This window comes from Leptonotus elevatus, chromosome 8, assembly GCF_054856555.1.
Source record: "Leptonotus elevatus isolate MCC_2025b chromosome 8, RoL_Lele_1.0, whole genome shotgun sequence".
Classification (NCBI taxonomy): Eukaryota; Metazoa; Chordata; class Actinopteri; order Syngnathiformes; family Syngnathidae; genus Leptonotus; species Leptonotus elevatus.
The window spans coordinates 9194944-9212543 of record NC_141246.1 but is presented as its reverse complement, the minus strand read 5'-3'; the positions used below and the strand labels follow the sequence as shown (position 1 = coordinate 9212543).

At 40.4% G+C, this 17600-nt stretch overlaps 1 protein-coding gene across 1 annotated transcript in view; it reads left to right on the top strand.

Annotated features, from left to right (window-relative positions):
- The window catches only part of LOC147169644 (alpha-1,6-mannosylglycoprotein 6-beta-N-acetylglucosaminyltransferase B-like), a 79175-nt gene that overhangs the window by 4933 nt on the left and 56642 nt on the right, over positions 1-17600 (top strand). The window contains exon 2 of the mRNA XM_086082990.1: positions 2403-2515. Within this exon, the coding sequence (XP_085939116.1) occupies positions 2403-2515 (113 nt within the window). The remainder of the gene's footprint in view (positions 1-2402; positions 2516-17600) is intronic.

Genomic DNA, 17600 nt, shown 5'->3' with positions numbered 1-17600 from the left:
GCTGAACTTCTTTTTATTTTAAGCTCAAGTGAACACTTGCTTTCATGATTTTTATGACTTGGCCCGTCTTATAATATTGGGCTCGTAAAAGCAAGACGTCTTATCCCTCACGCATCATTCGGCATCCGCTTCATCCCTTAAGGTGAGCCGGATCACTAAGTTTTGTGACTTCCAAGCTGTCATTGGGAATTCCTTCCTAACAAGTCGCATTAATATTCACCGCTTCCATTCAGAACCTTTGCGTGACCGATGCTACTTTGACACTTGGCCGGAAACACTTCTCGTCTGCGTGCTTATCAATCATTAATTCTTTTGTTGTGTCCGTTCATTTCTCCGGCACAAAGGTCACTACCTCTAAATTATGGATGATGCTGATTAACCTTCCATTTTTAAACCTTGACTTGCCCCTCGTCGCATGAAGTCATGAAAGCTGATTGCTATTTTGTCCAGTGGCTGGAAATCAGACATTTTCCAGCTCCCCAAAGACTCTTTGGCATCCTATGATAACCCTTTGGTCTCTCTCCATTTGACAACAGTAGCTTAACTGGGTCAGGAATTACACAGATACAAAACACCTGCCTTTCCTCTCTTTTTAAGTCAAACGTGAATCTCTCTCCCTTAACAAGGGAGAATGCACACTCTGCTGTCTCAATTTCCCCCCTCATGAGATTTTATGAAACACACATTTATGCATAAAAGCCAGGGAGTCTGTAGCCGTGCGTCACTAATAGACGTATTCCATGCAAAGCACAACAGCTGATGCTGCTAAGGCACTGTTAAGAGTCCATTATTGCCCTCGTTTTTAAGACTTCCTGGCCCCTTTTTACACTGCCTGTAAAATACTTTTTTTTTCCTTTGTGTTGTGATGTTTATAAATGTCACCAATGTGGAAAGAAGGGATAAAGTTTATTTTCCAGTTTTACAGCGTCGGTGGAATCGGCCGCAACACTGATGAGATGCCACCTTGAAGTTTAGCACTTAATATAACTTTTTATTTGCATTTTATTTTGGCCAATAAAAGGAGACTCCAAGGACCTGTTGTAAAAATTGCTCTCCTGTGACGGGACATTGTGATTTCCTAGGAATGTCGTACAAGTGGTCGTTTAAAAATGTAGACGCTTGCAAATTGATGTTTATCTGTTTCCTACCTTGTTAATTCATTGTAATTATTGTCAGATAAACATTCACATGATCAATATCTTTACATAGATAAATATAATTTTTGATAATAACTTAAATGTTATTTCAACTGGTAGGCCGTCACAAATGATATATTTTCCGGCTGACCACAGAATCATGCTACAAAATCACTGTTTTGCCAACCACAGTGATGTATATTGTCACAGTACATTGCAGCTCTAATGACGGTATCGCAGTATATTATGAGATTTGGCAAATTATATCACAATACCGTTTCAGTTTTGTCACAGACAATGGAAGTAAAGCAATCAAAATTCATTATTGCGTCACAAGACATGTGAGCGATTGAGATGGGATCCATAATTGTGATTGGATCCACGATGTCTGCAATATATAGAAAAATCTGAGATCATACACGAACATTAAAAACAAGCCTGTGATTTAGTACCAGGAAATTTTCTTTGCTTTTTTTTTTTTTTGTCAAAACAAAGTCAATCGTTGAGTGTTGTGGAGCAGCCAAATTGTTCAAACATAATTTAATACATAGCATTTTTGTTTTAAAGGACAAGACCGATCTCAATATTTTTATTTGTACATGTACATTTAGCAGACCTTATGCACCAGAGATCGAAAGAAGCACGTGGCACATAACCTAAAGTTATTATGCATTTATGAATCCAAGGAGGCTCTTGCTTAGTACGTATATGTGGGACAGCAGCTGTCAGGCTCGTCCACTTGTGGACTATGTTGACCAAACGCTTATTCCGCTTCCATGCACGGATCAAAATGAGAAAACTGCAACTCTTGGTGTTTTTCGGTGTTAATTGAAAATATTGGAACAATGATCCTTAATGCTGGTGCATCCACCCTGCATCGTAAGAGAGAGATTGTGCACTTAATAAATTTAATAAATAATTTTTTTGTTCCACCCTTGAGGACATACCTTACTTTTTTTTGTAAAGCTGTAGTTGAAGTTCTTGTAGTAAAAAGTGTAACTTGAGTGTTTTTCTCCTTGTTGCGATAGTTATATTTCAGTTTTCCCTTTTTCTGCTGGCCTTGTCATGTCAATCGTTGCCTTGCCAACCTAACCCACAATCATTGATTTTGTCTGCCTATATTCTACCAACTACAATTCACCTGTCTCTAAATGTCTTGCCTGCCTCCTCTTTCTTACAAATTGCTTCATTTCCCGCTGTCTCACATGAAACTCAATTCACTCCTTTTTAACACTTCCTCCTTCCCGGCGCTTTTGTGTGTTGCAGGATATTCGTGGTGGGAATAGGCTTCTTCAGCCTGTGCTTTCTAATGACTTCTCTGGGGGGGCAATTCTCAGCCAAGAGACTGGGGGACTCCCCCTTCACCATCCGTACAGAAGGTACCAACATGTGCTTTTTTTTTTGTGTGTGCATGTGCTTAAAAGTGCTCCTTGTCCCTCTTGCTCGCTCTGCGCTAAACATGACTAAAGGAGGGGTGCATGAGAATTTAATGCAAGTGATACCCAAAGAATCTAATAGCGTGTTGGTGTCGTAAACACGACCGGCATAGCACACCGCATTCATTACTACGTATGCCGTTGCACCAAAACTGACTCGTGAGAGGCAGCATGGCGCCACGGGGCATCCGGACGGCCAGACGATAAAAAGAAGAAAGGGGAAGGGATAGAAGTTAGGCAAACGATGGTGTTGACATTGCAAAGTCTTCTCACTGTCATTTTTATTGCGGTGAATGATTTGCGAGATGCAAACATTCAAAACAACCCGTCGCCCATCTTTTTGTGTCTGGTAAGAATGTGAGGTTCAGGTTACTTTCTAATTGGCTATCATTTCATTTCACAGCACACAGTCATGGATTCTGTGCCTCAGCCTGTTTTGCGATCATCAATATTGAAAAGATTTATTTAACATTTCCGGTTGTCTGCCCTCAGAACTGTGAGGAGTCATGATAACCATTAGTCCATTGCGTTGCAGATGTATTAAACATAAACACTACAAAACAGCTGTTAATTTCCAATGCCATTAATGCCACATAAATGCCTCTTGATGACAATAACGGCAGCAAAGTGAGTTATTTTATTTTATTGTGGTTTAGATATACAGTGGTCAACTTTTTTCTTAATGAACATGGCAGTGAAGAACATTGCCTGTAAAGTGTCGCCTTAGTTTAATTTGTTCTGTGAATGACAATGCAATTAATCTGTTGCCCAAAGATGTATATTATAAAATGATTTTAACAGCCGTCGCTTTCTGTAGAAGGATTAGATAGGATTTCGCATTCAGTAATCTTCAGCAAAAACTAGGCTGAGCTTGAAATACTTATTTTCACTCTTCTTTCAAATTGACAAACAGTGGAATGACCCAAAACAAATGGGAAGCAGAAACAACTAATCCTTGCTCTTTTTCTTTTGCGTCTATCAATTAACAGTTGGCACAAACCAACTTACTGACAAAGCAATGTGAATTGATGGTGGGTCAATTTTTTGAAGTGTGCTGCCGCCACTTGAAACTCGGAAGTCAACTCGTGTCACTGAACAAATTGTGCTCCACTTTGGAGGTTCCACCGTGATGGACTTAGAGAAGTGCAGACAGCGTACACTATAATAATAAAAAAAAATAAAAAATCTGCTCTGTTTATGTGTCTGTGTTTGAGAGATAATGGGACAGGAGGATTTTCTTTTGGGATTACTGTGTTTGTGTGAATTAAGGATAAGAATGTGCTCGACGTGCTTGATTAATCAACTACTCGTGCCGTGCAGCCTGGGAAGGAATTTGGAGCAAGCCCATTAAAATTGCATAACGTCCAACCGTGCTTCCCCAAAGGATTTCACCATGTGTTGCGCCTGTCAATGATGTCTGCATCATATATTGCAGGAAAAACGTGCCTTCCTTTTGAGCACGAAATACGCTTTTTATGTGAAAGGCCCGCCAGTTCTGCCTTTTTTATGCGTGCCCCTGTGCAGATCGACCCACGCGGTTTCTCGCGACTCCCTGCCCCTTCGGAGCGTGCGCTTATCCGCGTTTGTGATGAGCTGGCAGGAAACTGCTGTTAAAAGGAGGCGACGGCAGCAATGTGGGACAAGATTGAGACGGCGCGGGCCCAGGGGCCGACCCATCTGCTCGCTGAAAAACAACTGGTCCTTTCATTAAGCCTTCGCTCGGCACCTGCGGGGTCACTCTTGTGTTTGCGTCTCATGTTTGCCACGTCTTCCGTGTAATGCAAAGGAGATGATGTACTTTTCCAAATCATTCTGCACTTTTTAATGCTAAGCTCCTTCATTTTACTCTGATTTATGACTTATGTTTGCTTTTGGGCTTTGTTTTAAGACCAGGGGAAGATGTCTTTGTTTTCCCACAGTAATTTTTTTCCCTCCACTTGTGTGTACATTCCAGATTAGGTGTCATCCTTTTAAAAGTTTGACAGCTGTTTGGAAAGTTCTTCTTAAATATTGTGCCATAAGTCTTTGAGGATGACAGTTCTGTTAGCTGAAAGCGCGACAATGCAGCAAAAACAATCAGCTTTTGATGACATACTCATTTTTTATTGTCATTACCGCTGGCCAAGTTACAGCGGTCGATATTCCCATCAAATAAACCCTTTTTATTGTATGGACATTTTTTTATTTTATTTTTTACAATTTAGATTCAGAAATTTTGCCTGCATGTTCAGCAGCAATACAAAAACTGGCAGTCACTTCTTTTTTTCCTGAATGAATTTTTTGCTGTTTGAAGAGTAAAGCAACAGGATCGAGCAGATTCACCTCCAATTAAAAAAAAAGAAAAAAAGAAGAGTAAAGCAACGTAAATACAGTGGAACTTCTGCGGCAGGTCAAACAGTCCTAGCTGTACATCGGTCGGCCTGGTGTTTGTTCAGATATCAAAACTGTTTTTCCCCAAATCAAGTAGTAGAAAATGAGTAGAATGGCTGAATGTCTCAAAAAAGCAAAACATGCAGAAATAAACCTTTGTCAGCTGCCATAGAGGTTTTACAAGATTTGTGGTTTTGTTACTGTAAAGAGTACATATATTGGAAACATGTCTTTAATTGGTCATATATACATTTGGGTCTCTTGAGCCAAACATCCTATCGAGTGTGAAATTACACAGGAGCTTGAATTAAGTGCTTCAGATTGCGTCCTTGTTGTGAAGTTTCTTCATCTGTGACCCGGGCAAAGAGCCGCCATTTTCTCTTTCTTGATGGCCAGATTATGTTGAAACTCTAAACACTGTCATGTTGAAGCCAATAGCTAAGCAGAGCTGCAGTGCTGTTGGATACAAAGATTAGTGTTAGTGGACAGTGTTAGCCACTGATAAATGGCACATAAAAGCAGTGTCACCTTCGCGAGACAACCCATACATGACAACACAAAGTGTAAAATGGAATAATGTAAGCATTCCCTATTGTAGTCATGCCTCTCCAACTTGTTCAGGTGAAAGATGAATTTTCCAAAAAAAACAACAACTTTATTATGGCTTGGAGACATCAAAGCTAGAATCGCCTTGAACTTCTTAAACTTTAATAAAGAGAAAACTCCAGGAATGGTGTTTTGTCCCAGTGGCCCCTTGTAAATCCCCTCTTGTTGATTTGGGGCATTGGCACACCGTGTTAAGCCAGCAGTCTTAAACTTGGTCTTTAAATCGGGCAATGCTCTTCAATTGGATCGGCAAAACGGTGCGGTATTTAAGTCCAGCTTTTTTCACCTCAGGCATCTGGCAAAGGTGAAGCTTTTTCTTACGCGGCAGCACTTTGAGAGAGTAATCCAATGCCTTCATCACGTCTCAACCGGATTACTCTAATATACGTCACTTTGGAGTCAGCCAGTTCTCGCTCAAATAATTACAGTTGGTTCTTAGTGTAGTCACAGTTTTATTTGTTTTAAATTATGCTTAATTGTCTTATGTTCCGTTTTCGTTTTATGGCCACCGCATTGTCTCAGCTGTGGTTGTTTTTAAAGTGCTCTATGAATGGCATTGGGTTAAATTGACTCAAGATTCAAACATAGGCTGTACTTCTCAACTTCTTCTGACAGCCATGTTTTTAACCTCTGCTCGTGTTCGGGATGAGTATTGAATGTAAAACTTCTACACTTGAAATTATGATCGGATAGTGCATTTCAAGATAGCAACAATCTAGTTTTTGGTGTGACATGTCTGCTATATCTTCGCATGATGTTCTGAGATATTTTTACTCCGGGTTTTAACCTTCTCTCCGCACAATAAAACCTACATTTGTGTGGGGGCTTACCACCGTAGTGTGAGCTGCTCTGCAAAGCCGATCGCTTGTTTGAGTATTAGCCGAATCCCATTGCCACCTCTCTCTTTGCTGGCTTATCGGCTTCCATCTTCTCAAATCCCTGTCTCTCCTCAGTAACTCTCAAACTCATCATGGGCTGTGAGCTGACACGGGTTCAGTTGGTGGTGGTGGTGGTGGTGGTGGTTTGGAGAGCGTAAAACAGATTGTCAGCCTGTGGTTTTTGTGCACATCTGTGATTAAAAGAGAGAATTAGATTTCTCGAGGTTACATTTCTCACTGAGTCCACAGATGAAAAGGAGTCGGCATAAAAGGTGCGCTTTTATCTCCACATTAAAATGAATCCGACGCAAGGGAGACGTTAGCTTGATCAAAGGCTCTCCCTATGGAGCTTGTTCATACTATGCAGTCGGTTTATTATAATAACAAGAAGGCACGACAATCCCTTTTAGCCTCAGCTTGACTCTTACGACGCTGTTTATTTTAGTTCTAAGACCCAAGGCTTGATAACTCTTTGTGCCTCCCTGATGGGGAGGAGAATCTAATTTTATTTCCCCCCCTCACTTATTCTCTCTTTTATTATTTTGGAGCTCTGCAGGTCTAATAGCCAACATCTTGACGATTCTGTTGTCATTTGTGAAATGGGGAATAGATGGCCAAGAGGCGAACATCATATTTGTCAATGTTGCCGTGCTTGGACCAGACTTGCATTAAACTCAGTCCTGTTGTCTTTTTTTTTTTTTTGGGCTTTCTTCGCGTTAGTCAGCGAAAGACTCACACTTACAAGTCCCCCCAAAGCTATCTATGTCCTAAGAAGACCCCTACAAAGAGTGGACTCATTTACTAGCTGCAGATAGGTTGTTATTTCCTGTACCTTTTCCAAGCATGAAGGCTCGAGGTTTGACATTTTTTTTGTCCTGGGTTGCTGTTCGGTATAAACAGACAAGGAGCAAAGTGTATCTGGCAATTGCTTTCGGAGGCAGGACAACGCGTGTAAGACGCTGCAAAAACATTGGGACAAGCCAATGCAGTGGTGCCTTGAGATACGAGTGATCTAACTTGAGAGTTTTTCAAGATATATGAACAGTCATATGCCTGATTTTCCCTTTTATACTAGTGAGTTCAAGCTATGCTCAAAATGGTGGCAGTGAACTCAACCCGCTTCACAATAAGCAGCACTTGGGCAAACGATTCTTCATTAAAAGACTTCTCGCTGTTAATTGACAATTCCAATTCAAGTTTACTGTCAAACTAATTCTAATCCAAGAGAATTACTGCCTTGTGTATTTAAAACAACCACAGCTTGACTGTCCAGTCTGCTAGTTTAATGCTAATGCTTATTAGCATCTATTTTGTGGCGCTTTAACCCTTTTAAGCAACGGACTGAAAATGAACAGTGCAACAACAAACAACTACACGTACACTGACAATATAGCATTCACGCATTCATTAGCCTTAGCATAACGACTGGTATTGGTGCGCGCCTGGTTTGTAAGCAATATCGGCTGTCGTCTCACAAGTATGTAACCTATCTCACACCAGGCACAGGCTCCCTTCCAGTATTTGATCAAAATCATGCGTACACTCTTTCACACTCTAAAGCCGACAGTGTGGCACTGTCACATCTTTTTCTGCTATTGTTTGTTGTACCTTAGCGTTTGAAATGTATTATTTGTTTATTTAGCATTGAGACTTTTCTACATGAAACAATGACAGGGGATCCTTTTGCATTGTTAACCTCCAGTCTTTCCACTGTGGCAGAGGTCTTATCTCAACGGGAGTGTCTTTTAGTCATTTGCTGTTTAGGTCACTCCCTCCCCGGAACATCATCATCATCATGCAGTAAACCAGTCGAGCGCATCGTGCTGCCTTAATGTGTGGCCTGCTTTCATGTGTGTGAGTGTGTGTGTGTTTTCTCCCAAGCTGGCAGTTCATCTCCATCACAAACTCCCCGCAGTGATGTTTCCTCCACATCACTTCATGTAGAACAAATGTGGCTTGACAATCTTCTACACGTCGCTGGTGTAAGGTGAATCGCAAGTCACTCTGGGAGTACACTTTATCAGTGCACTCATAGCCTAGGGACCGTCTGTGTGTGTGTGTGTTAGTGCGTGTATGTGTGATTCTGGATAACTTTGCCCACCAAGGGCCAACAAGCTAATGGGTTACTGTGTTTTTTGACTTTTCTGCGTAATTTTGGGGGGCATGACACATATAAAGTCCTCTGTACAAAACATACAAAAAGACAGAACACCAACCAATTTCTTCTGCATATTTCAACCTTTAAAACCAAATTAAGCTAGTAAAAGTGGATCGGGGTGACTAATTATACCTCGACCCTGGCACTGCAATTTGACTGCTCGTCATTAAATGTCAACATCAGCTTTGGTGTAACTGCTGGCTAGTAGAAAATGTTAATGAGTTGCGATTAAAACGGTGCTGAACAACTGCAGCTATGCCGATGAAATAAAAGGTGTAGCATGAGTTGGCCAGCATTGATAACCACGGCAAAAAAAATTGTTCCGCTGTGCTAATGCAGATTTGTAGCTAATGAGGACTGCAAATTCCACTGTTAACACTGCGAGAATTATTTTACTAGTATGACCTGCTATGATGGAGAAATAAAATAACAAGGATGACATTTTTTGTTTTCAATGAACAAGGCATGATGATGCTCATGAAGTAAAATGCTTTTAATATCTAAGGTGGAGTACAACCTTTATGGTATGCTGGACATTTAGACAGTTAGTTTATTTTCTCATGGAAAAGAGAAATGACAAACTTCAGCTTTGTTTAACCTTGCCAAGATCCCAAATAGCGAATGAATTACAGAAAATAAATTGATGGCTTTGATAAGTATAGTAACTCTTCTCTTGTGTGTGAGAATCTAATATACTGTATCTGCTCATCTGTAATATTAGCTTTAAATGGTCTACTCTGGAATGATCCAGATGCAAGGACATGCAGAGTTGAAAGAAGCTTTGTCATGCACGATACGGCATGACTCCTTCTTGTGACAGTTTCTAAGTTGGGCTTTATATAATTCAAAAGCTCCAAAATGCATTGTTAGATAGACTGTTGAGATCAATTTTGTTTTCTCAATTTTCCCGCGTGCTAAAACGCAATAACGCAGTCATTGTTTGCAGCTGCCATTCCAGACGCTGTCAAATCAGCCACTGCAGTTCGTCTCAGCTTTGATCAATTATATTTCCCGTGCTAAATTGATCTCTTTGGATATATTCCTCCCGAACGCTGGGTGCATCCGGTTTATCAGTCGGTTTCCACATCTGTTTGTGCGAGTAATTAACTTTGTGCCTGATTTTGCATGTGCAAACCTTTTTAGCAAATCGGGCCCTAAAAATACACTACAAATGAAACGCGCCCAAAATTGTTGCAAGACCAATACAACATTGTTTTCACTTTGCCTTTTTGAGGTTTGTTGAATCAATTGTCAGCCTGTGCGGTTGCTAAATAAATAAATAAATAAATAAAAGGCCAGGAGCGCACGGTCAATACACCGTGGCTTTGTAGTTGAAATCTAATTGAGCACATTTGTTCTTGTACGGCAGCTTTGAAGCAAGATGGAGATAGAAGGGTAACTCAATGACTGCCAAAAATCGCTCCGGTAATCCCCCGCACATTGACATCATCGGCCATGCCAACACATTAGAAAGAGGTGAGAGCCGTGGACGAAGGTGGAGGAGAAAATGACGCTGACAAAGTTTTAGCTCGGTGAAGGAGATAATGTTACTGAACGGGTTGGGTTTGGCGGGCAACCCAACAGCTGTTAACCGAGCCACCTCGATATCGGCACAAATGAAATATAGCGAAGCAACGACTTGGTGATTAAACATGACAAAACAGATTTCTTTTTATGAACGCAGATTAAAACGAGCTCCAATTTGACCCGTCAATGTCAGCGGCAGTTCTGCCAGATGTGTGTGTGTGTGTGTGTGTCAGCAGCTTAAAGGCCACTTAGCACTGTGGAAGGCAACTGTGTGGATTACATTGATTCCCTGTCAGACACGGCAACAGATCTTGCCTTTTTGTTCTTGAATAGACTTTACATAAACCATAGTTGTGTGCGTCTGCTGCATCTGGATGAATCTTGTGCGTGGAATGGTTTTATTTGATCTCATTTCAGTTTTGTTGTTTGTAACAGTACAAGAGATGTCAACTTGGGTTATAAAAAATATATATATCTTCATTTGTTACGGTTTGATTTGAACTGCAGGTGACAATTGGTTTTTAGCACTTTTTTAAGTCAACCAAATAACAACAATAGGTGCCTGTCATTACTGTTACATTAAGTCAACCCCCCCCCCCCCCCCAACAATTCTCGACAATAATATGTTATATGTGACCTCACTAGTCTAAACATGACATTCTGATTCATATTACATTTGTGGAACACGAGTTATGAAGCAAAATCCAGCCGTTTTTTTTTATCCATCTCAGGGGGCGGCCATTTTGCCACATGCTCGCGACTGAAGATGACATCAATGTTGCTCAGGGCTCAGGCAACGGCCAATCACAGCTCACCTTTTTTCTGAAGCTGAGCTGTGATTGGTTTATATATGTACATATAACATATTATTGTCAATAAATGTGTATGGTTGACTTCCACTTTAAATAAACTCTGAGAGATTTGCTGTGAAGTGGAGGATATTTTGAATGACAGTTCACCTATAGACCTTTCACAGTATATGCAGGAAAACACAGTTAAACAATGTGGACTTAGAAGGTTCTCATGGGACGGTGCCCACTCCACCAGTCAATACTGCTACAGTACAGCGAGCGACACCATCCAGATTTTTAATTGTCCCTTACACTATTTCTCCAACTCGTAACTCCAATGCATATTAATGAGAAGGCTGACCCAATTTCCAAGTTGTCTGAGTCATTGTTCTGACCCAAGTCCCATTACCCGTGAATGAGAAGTTTCTCCACAGCACATTATACGGTATTATGGTTATGTGATCTCTGAAGGTGACTGTGTAAGTACGCCATAATCTGCTGTCTAAATGACCTTCCCTGTATCGTCTTACATGTCAGTAGCTCATCGTCCCGTCTGCCATAAGCTGGTTATTTTCCTGGATCGAGATAAAGTCATACTGGCAGCTTGTCCTTTCGTCCAGCTGGGGGAAAAAACACTAATACACGTACTGAGGGCTGCTTGGGGGGGCGAAAAAAGTTCTAGTTTGTATTATTTGCAATGTTAAAGCAAGTACACCAAGGGCAAATAAAAGATGGCTTTCCAAGAAAAAGTTTTAAAAAAGTCCAAATTAGACCTGATGAGTATTGCGCAAATCAAACAAATTCTTATTGGATAATTCACGCACTGGAAATGGAAAAAAACATCAGAGCATTTTTGTTTAGTTGTTAATCACAAGCATTGATGATTCATATTGTTGTACCTTGACTGAGCACTGCAGATTTTACAGCTCTCGAACCACAGACCCGGAGAGAAGGATGGGGGAAATAACAGGGAGGGAAAGAAAGATGAAGAGATAAAAGTAATGAAAGTGAAAATCTTTATGCCGCAGCATGCTGCAGAAATCAAAGACAAGTCTATTGAAGTGTGAAAGATGCAAAGTGAGCAGCACTAAGTCATAGTAGAGCAATTTCTCCCCCTCCCTCGTTCTTTGTTTTCTCCACATGTGCCCTGAGAGACATTTTCACTTCCTCCATGGAGCATTTCTGGAAATAGCACCGTTGCCTTCATAGGCAGCAGATCACTTTTGGATGCAGTGAATACAATGTGTGGCATTAACTGTGCCACCAAGGCAAATCACTGGCGCTAACATGATTTATTCATGCTAGCTTATGCTGTACTATTATTTATCACATATGCCTTTAGTTACCCATAATAGCCCGTGCTCTGTTAACTCTATAAAGCTTGAATCATGAAATATATGATGAAAAATTAAGATCTTTTGTAAATAAAGTATTTATTGGTGGTTTTGAACAAATAATTAAAAATTTTTTGAAAATCAACTTCCACATACGACTTTTGATTTGTGTCAGATTTGATACATCCGGTCACAATGCTTTAAATTCATGCATTTATAACAGTCAAAAATATAATAATAAACATATCAAACATATCAGTGTCCCACCATTAATAAGTGTAGGTGTGTCTCCTTCCTCAATTGTGGCGATATTGCAAAGTCGCTGGAAAAGCCATCAGCTGGGTGATACTGCCCTCTAATGGAATATCCATGCAATACATGTGTCAGATCAGATCATATACATCAGGGTTTTAATGGGGGGGGGGGGGTAATATACTCATCAAATAAAGGGCTCAAAATGTCGTGTATTTATTAATATGATACGTTAAGCATTATAGGGTTAACCCTATATTCCCTATAACCCTATGTTCCAATCATTCTGAAAAGTTTACTTTCCACTTAGTCCAGCGGCGTAGGGTGAGTTTCAAGTGCCCATGTCCAGTCAGGTTTGTGCATCTTTCTGACCTGTTATGGCCACCGTATGGCAAGCTTGCGTCAAGAGAAATTTGGAGGGATTTTATTTTTCAAAAAAGAACATCGCATTGTATTGACCAATGACCAGTTGTTATGCCAAACAGCCATTCACCAGCCACACCTGGCGACAACTAAAACCTTCATGTGACCTTCCCCAGGGGAAAAACACAATCGAGACATAAGAGCCGACTCAACATGTACAATTTAGAACTGAAGTTGCCTGTTTGGGTAGATGAAATGTCTTCAACTTCATGTTTGTTTTTGGCTGTCTATTGACTCACATGAGGCAACATGGCAGACATTGTCAAGGTGTTGGTTGAAACATTGATGTTGTGATGATATCTTTCTTATTATTTGCACCACACAAGATTTTGCTTCTGCGGGAAACTGCCCCCAAACACCCGATCCCTTTTCTAGGACAGTACATGTGTACCTTAATCCAACGCTTGGAACTGAAAGTGGTCCTTACAATGTCTGGCAGTGACAGTAGGCAAAGATGTAGGTACACTTTTGTTAAGTAAGAGAAACCCACTATAGTCACTGAAATACTGTAACTTGAAATGGAGACTAGAATTTCCCAGATTGTATTGACAACTCACAAAGCTTCTAGGGTAGAACTGGAGCTTTTTGTCAAGTCACATCAGCTCTGTGTTTACTAACGCCAAAATGAAGCTTGCAAGGAAAAGAAAGAACACTGTTGCTACAGTGGAGCTTAAGGCGCAGGGTCTCTTATCTTCTGGGGCTTCTTTGCTATATCAAGGATGTGTTGATTTTGTGCAGGGTAGTCAAATCTCGGCTACTACAGCAAAAACAATTGGGTGGTCCTGGACTACTCCAAAAATCTCATGCATATAAGTAATTTTGAATCGAATACATTTAAGGTATAAAAGTAATATTGTACATTTCCAGCACTTCTGTTCTTTTATTTAATCACACTGTCATGGAAAACAACAATGGAAGCTATGACAATATCGCAACAAGCTAGTGTTTTGACAGCACCAAGAGTAGATGACAATATCAGAAATGATTGCTGAGAAAAGAAGCAAAAGCCCGGTTTAAGGCACCAGCGATGTTTTCTTGGCAATATGAAAGCAGGGAAAAACACCAGGATGCCAATCTAAATAGAGACGCGTGTGTGCCCAAAACCCAAATGCACACTGCACTTACCACCCAGTCACTTGAAATTACTATCAGCCTGACGGCATCCCTCGTTTTCGCCTCCACCCTTCAATTGTCTTCCATCTGCTGCACAGAGTAAACACTTAGCATCTCACGCCCTCCAGTGCGTCCAACAATCATGTGGTCGTTGTAATCATTGCAACAGCTTTGATATCAACCACGTGTCACACATCTGCTCATGTCAAGAAGCTGTTGATGTGTACAACGCTCAAATCGTCACAAAATGTCGCCGTTTAGGGAAAAAAATGGTTGTCTTAAGATTCAGCAGTCCTAAAGCTCTGAAACTTAAAGTATCACTTGTCAACCTTGATAAAAATATTGTCATAGCTCTTCTGATGAAACATCAACTCAAAATTAGTTGAATGGTACCTTTGCCATGGCCTGACGAAAAAGAAAATTGCTGGCGTGAGCTCAAAAACGACGCAATGTGCTTGTCCTCGTGGGAAATATGGTCTTCCTTTAGGCATAACATTAAATCATTTGTCCATATGGCGCCGCCATAATCAACATAAACGGGAACTTCCTTGGTGTTGCTTTAAATGTCCTTATCAGTACAATTTAAAGGAGTTGATCATAAGTCAAATTTGAACATTTAATTTACCGATATCAAGATGTCCCAGAATGCTCTCTGTTCATGCCAAGGCTCATTATTGAGATTTCAATATAGAAACCATCAATACCATGCTAATCACCCAAAAAAACTACACACAACTGGAGCATTTCACAATCAATATTTAACACGACAAAAACATGAAGCAATAAAATAGACAATACTTCTCAGAAATGTTGATTATTAAATGTTAAACAAAGCGTTTATGCAGGTGACTGCAGATGTGTTTTGCTAGTCAAAGTTGACTGTAACAAGTTTTGCTCCGACTAACCAGTCAACGGATGGAAAAAAGCTGACGACATCTCCAAATTTGAAACTGTAATGTTTAACCCTATAAAGCCCGAACCATGAAAGCTACAGTATGATAGAACATTCAGATTCTTAGTAAATAAAAAACATTATTAGTCCCTTTGAACAAACTTTGTTTTTTTTAATCAACTTCCACATATGACTTTTGATTTGTGTCATATTTGATACATCTGGTCACTATCCTTTAAAGAAACGTTCCCAAACACAACTGATCAGGAGCTAAATAATAACCACAATTGGAATCCTTCTTATCCGTGCCTGATACACAAAACCAGATGAAAAACGACGAGATCAACAATTCAGTAGTGTCATATGCTAAAACACAAAGCTCCTGAAACCCACGATGGAGGAGAAAACAAAGCATGAAACTTAAAAGGAACTGCAGCATAGCCTCTTTCAGATTTTGTGCTTGAAAAATGATGCATGTGGTCTTTTTAGCAGATTTCATTCAAAAACAAAATGAAGAGCAAGAGGAGGGAATCAAATGCAAACGATACCTAGTCAATCCATCCTAAAGACCAAGCAACATACAACAACACACACAAAGTAACTAGTATTACATTATACATTGAGTCTTTGGACATAGAAGGACACAAGACCAATGTTTGCCACTGTCCTGTAACTGATCATCAATATTTCACAAGAACACCATGCTCAGCACAAGGGAATTTATAAATAATTCACTATACCGTGGAATTGAATAAGCATGTGCATTGCATGCAGGTGCATGTCAATCACACCAGATGAAATATGCCAGCGGTCTTTTCATCCGTTATCGGAACAATAACGAATGTAACAGCGGCAGATATTTATGTCTTCGTATAGGCACCGCATCTTCCTCCGTTCTGTATGCAGAAGCGGCCATTTTACATGTTGAAACTTAATCATTACAACTTTTTATTTGCTACAGCCACAAAGGGTAACTTGCTCATTGTTAGCTATGCTTTACTCAGATGTGTGAAAAGTTCCATTTTGATTTGTACGTCTTAGTGCAAACATGAGAGCAACTTGACAGTTTTATGCCATCAGCCAAAATCTTACTTGTCATTTTTGCACACCTTACCCTTTAATGTGCATCTTTCACAGCCATTTCACTTCTTACCTCCATCTTGATTTCTGTGACATTTGCTACGATTTTTATTAACGCTACGGATGTTGCTCCTATTGAATACCGAGATTTTAAACCCAATCCTAATGGACGTTAATAAACCCGGAATCCATTTATTTTTATTTGGTGAACTATTTCCACTTTTAATTAATCAACATTATTTGTATCCAAGGCTGTCAACAATGTAGATATGTCTAACCTTGGACACAAAATATTCACACAATTATTGGTTTTGCATACTATGCAAGTTAGATGAGTCATTTTTTTTTCTTCCTCATTTTTACTCATTGGTTGAATAAAACCAACAGAAGGCAGATCATCTCCTAAGAGAAATATCCACCACACAAAGCATAAGAAAATGTTGGCCCTGTATAAATAAATACCTTGGCCATTTTATTCATTTTACTTGGCATATCTCCATTTTGAAGTTGAACATTTTACTTTTCTCACACGCAACTTAAGCCATCCTTTGCTTCATTGCCTGTGACTCAGAAGTAAATAACCGTATGAGCGGATGTGCCAGAGCGCTGAAGTGCGCCATAGTGGGGGGGGAAACAAAACCTGCGGCTTTTGCCAAAGCTCCCTGCACAGAGCAAAGCTTGGACGGATGCTAATTTGTTTTTTTACCGCAGGCCAACATGTGAGATGAGGTGTGTGAGGTGTTGACGTAAACATGAATGATAAACCTATGGTGGTTTTGTGTTTGGAGTTGCCAAATACAGGAAATATGTGCACATGTGAAGGGAAGCTTAAAACTAACAGAAGGTGATGCTATCAGAATTACAACAGGGAGACAAAAATGGAAAGCATTTGTTTCCATTCATTAAATTGTCCTTCTCTTTCAGAGATTGCTTCTATTACGTGATGACAATAAATGGGGACACTGGCTTTCAGGGCCGCGGTGGTATTTCCAAAGTACACTTAGATGACCATTTAAAGTCCCTTTTTATTTGAAGCCACATTTATTGCTTTGTCCTTCTTTCGCTTCAATTGTCCTTTCCTTCAGCTCCTTCCTCTTGCAATCAAATTTCGTTGATTGATAAAAGGCATTCTGCTGATCATAAGGGATTACAGCACATGGAATCATTATTGCTATTAACCGTCGGACGAAAGGGACTGATTTTGGGGTTGCCATGGTAATGGCAGACACTTGGTTTCTCCTCATTAAAATGCCCTATAGAACAAATACCCCCTATTAGCTTCAACAACACAAATGCGTGTGCGCACCTTTTCTGGAAACAACCCAAGTTGTCTTTGTCTCTGCACTTAACGTGCATCGATGTGGGCTGTGATGGAAGGAGACCCCGCAAGCGCCGCCTCTGTCAGCACAGTTGTGGCGAGAGGCGGTAAGTGGAGGGACGTCAAGCTCAATAGATGGTGGACATGCTAACGAGGGTCACGGCCCGTGTCCGTCAGGCCTGTCGGCTTGGCTCAAGACGGTGTTGAGGTGTGCATGAATAGAAAGATGCTCGCCAATAGTCAGGAGGGCATCGTTCATAATCGCTGCGTTGCCACTGTTTGGGAA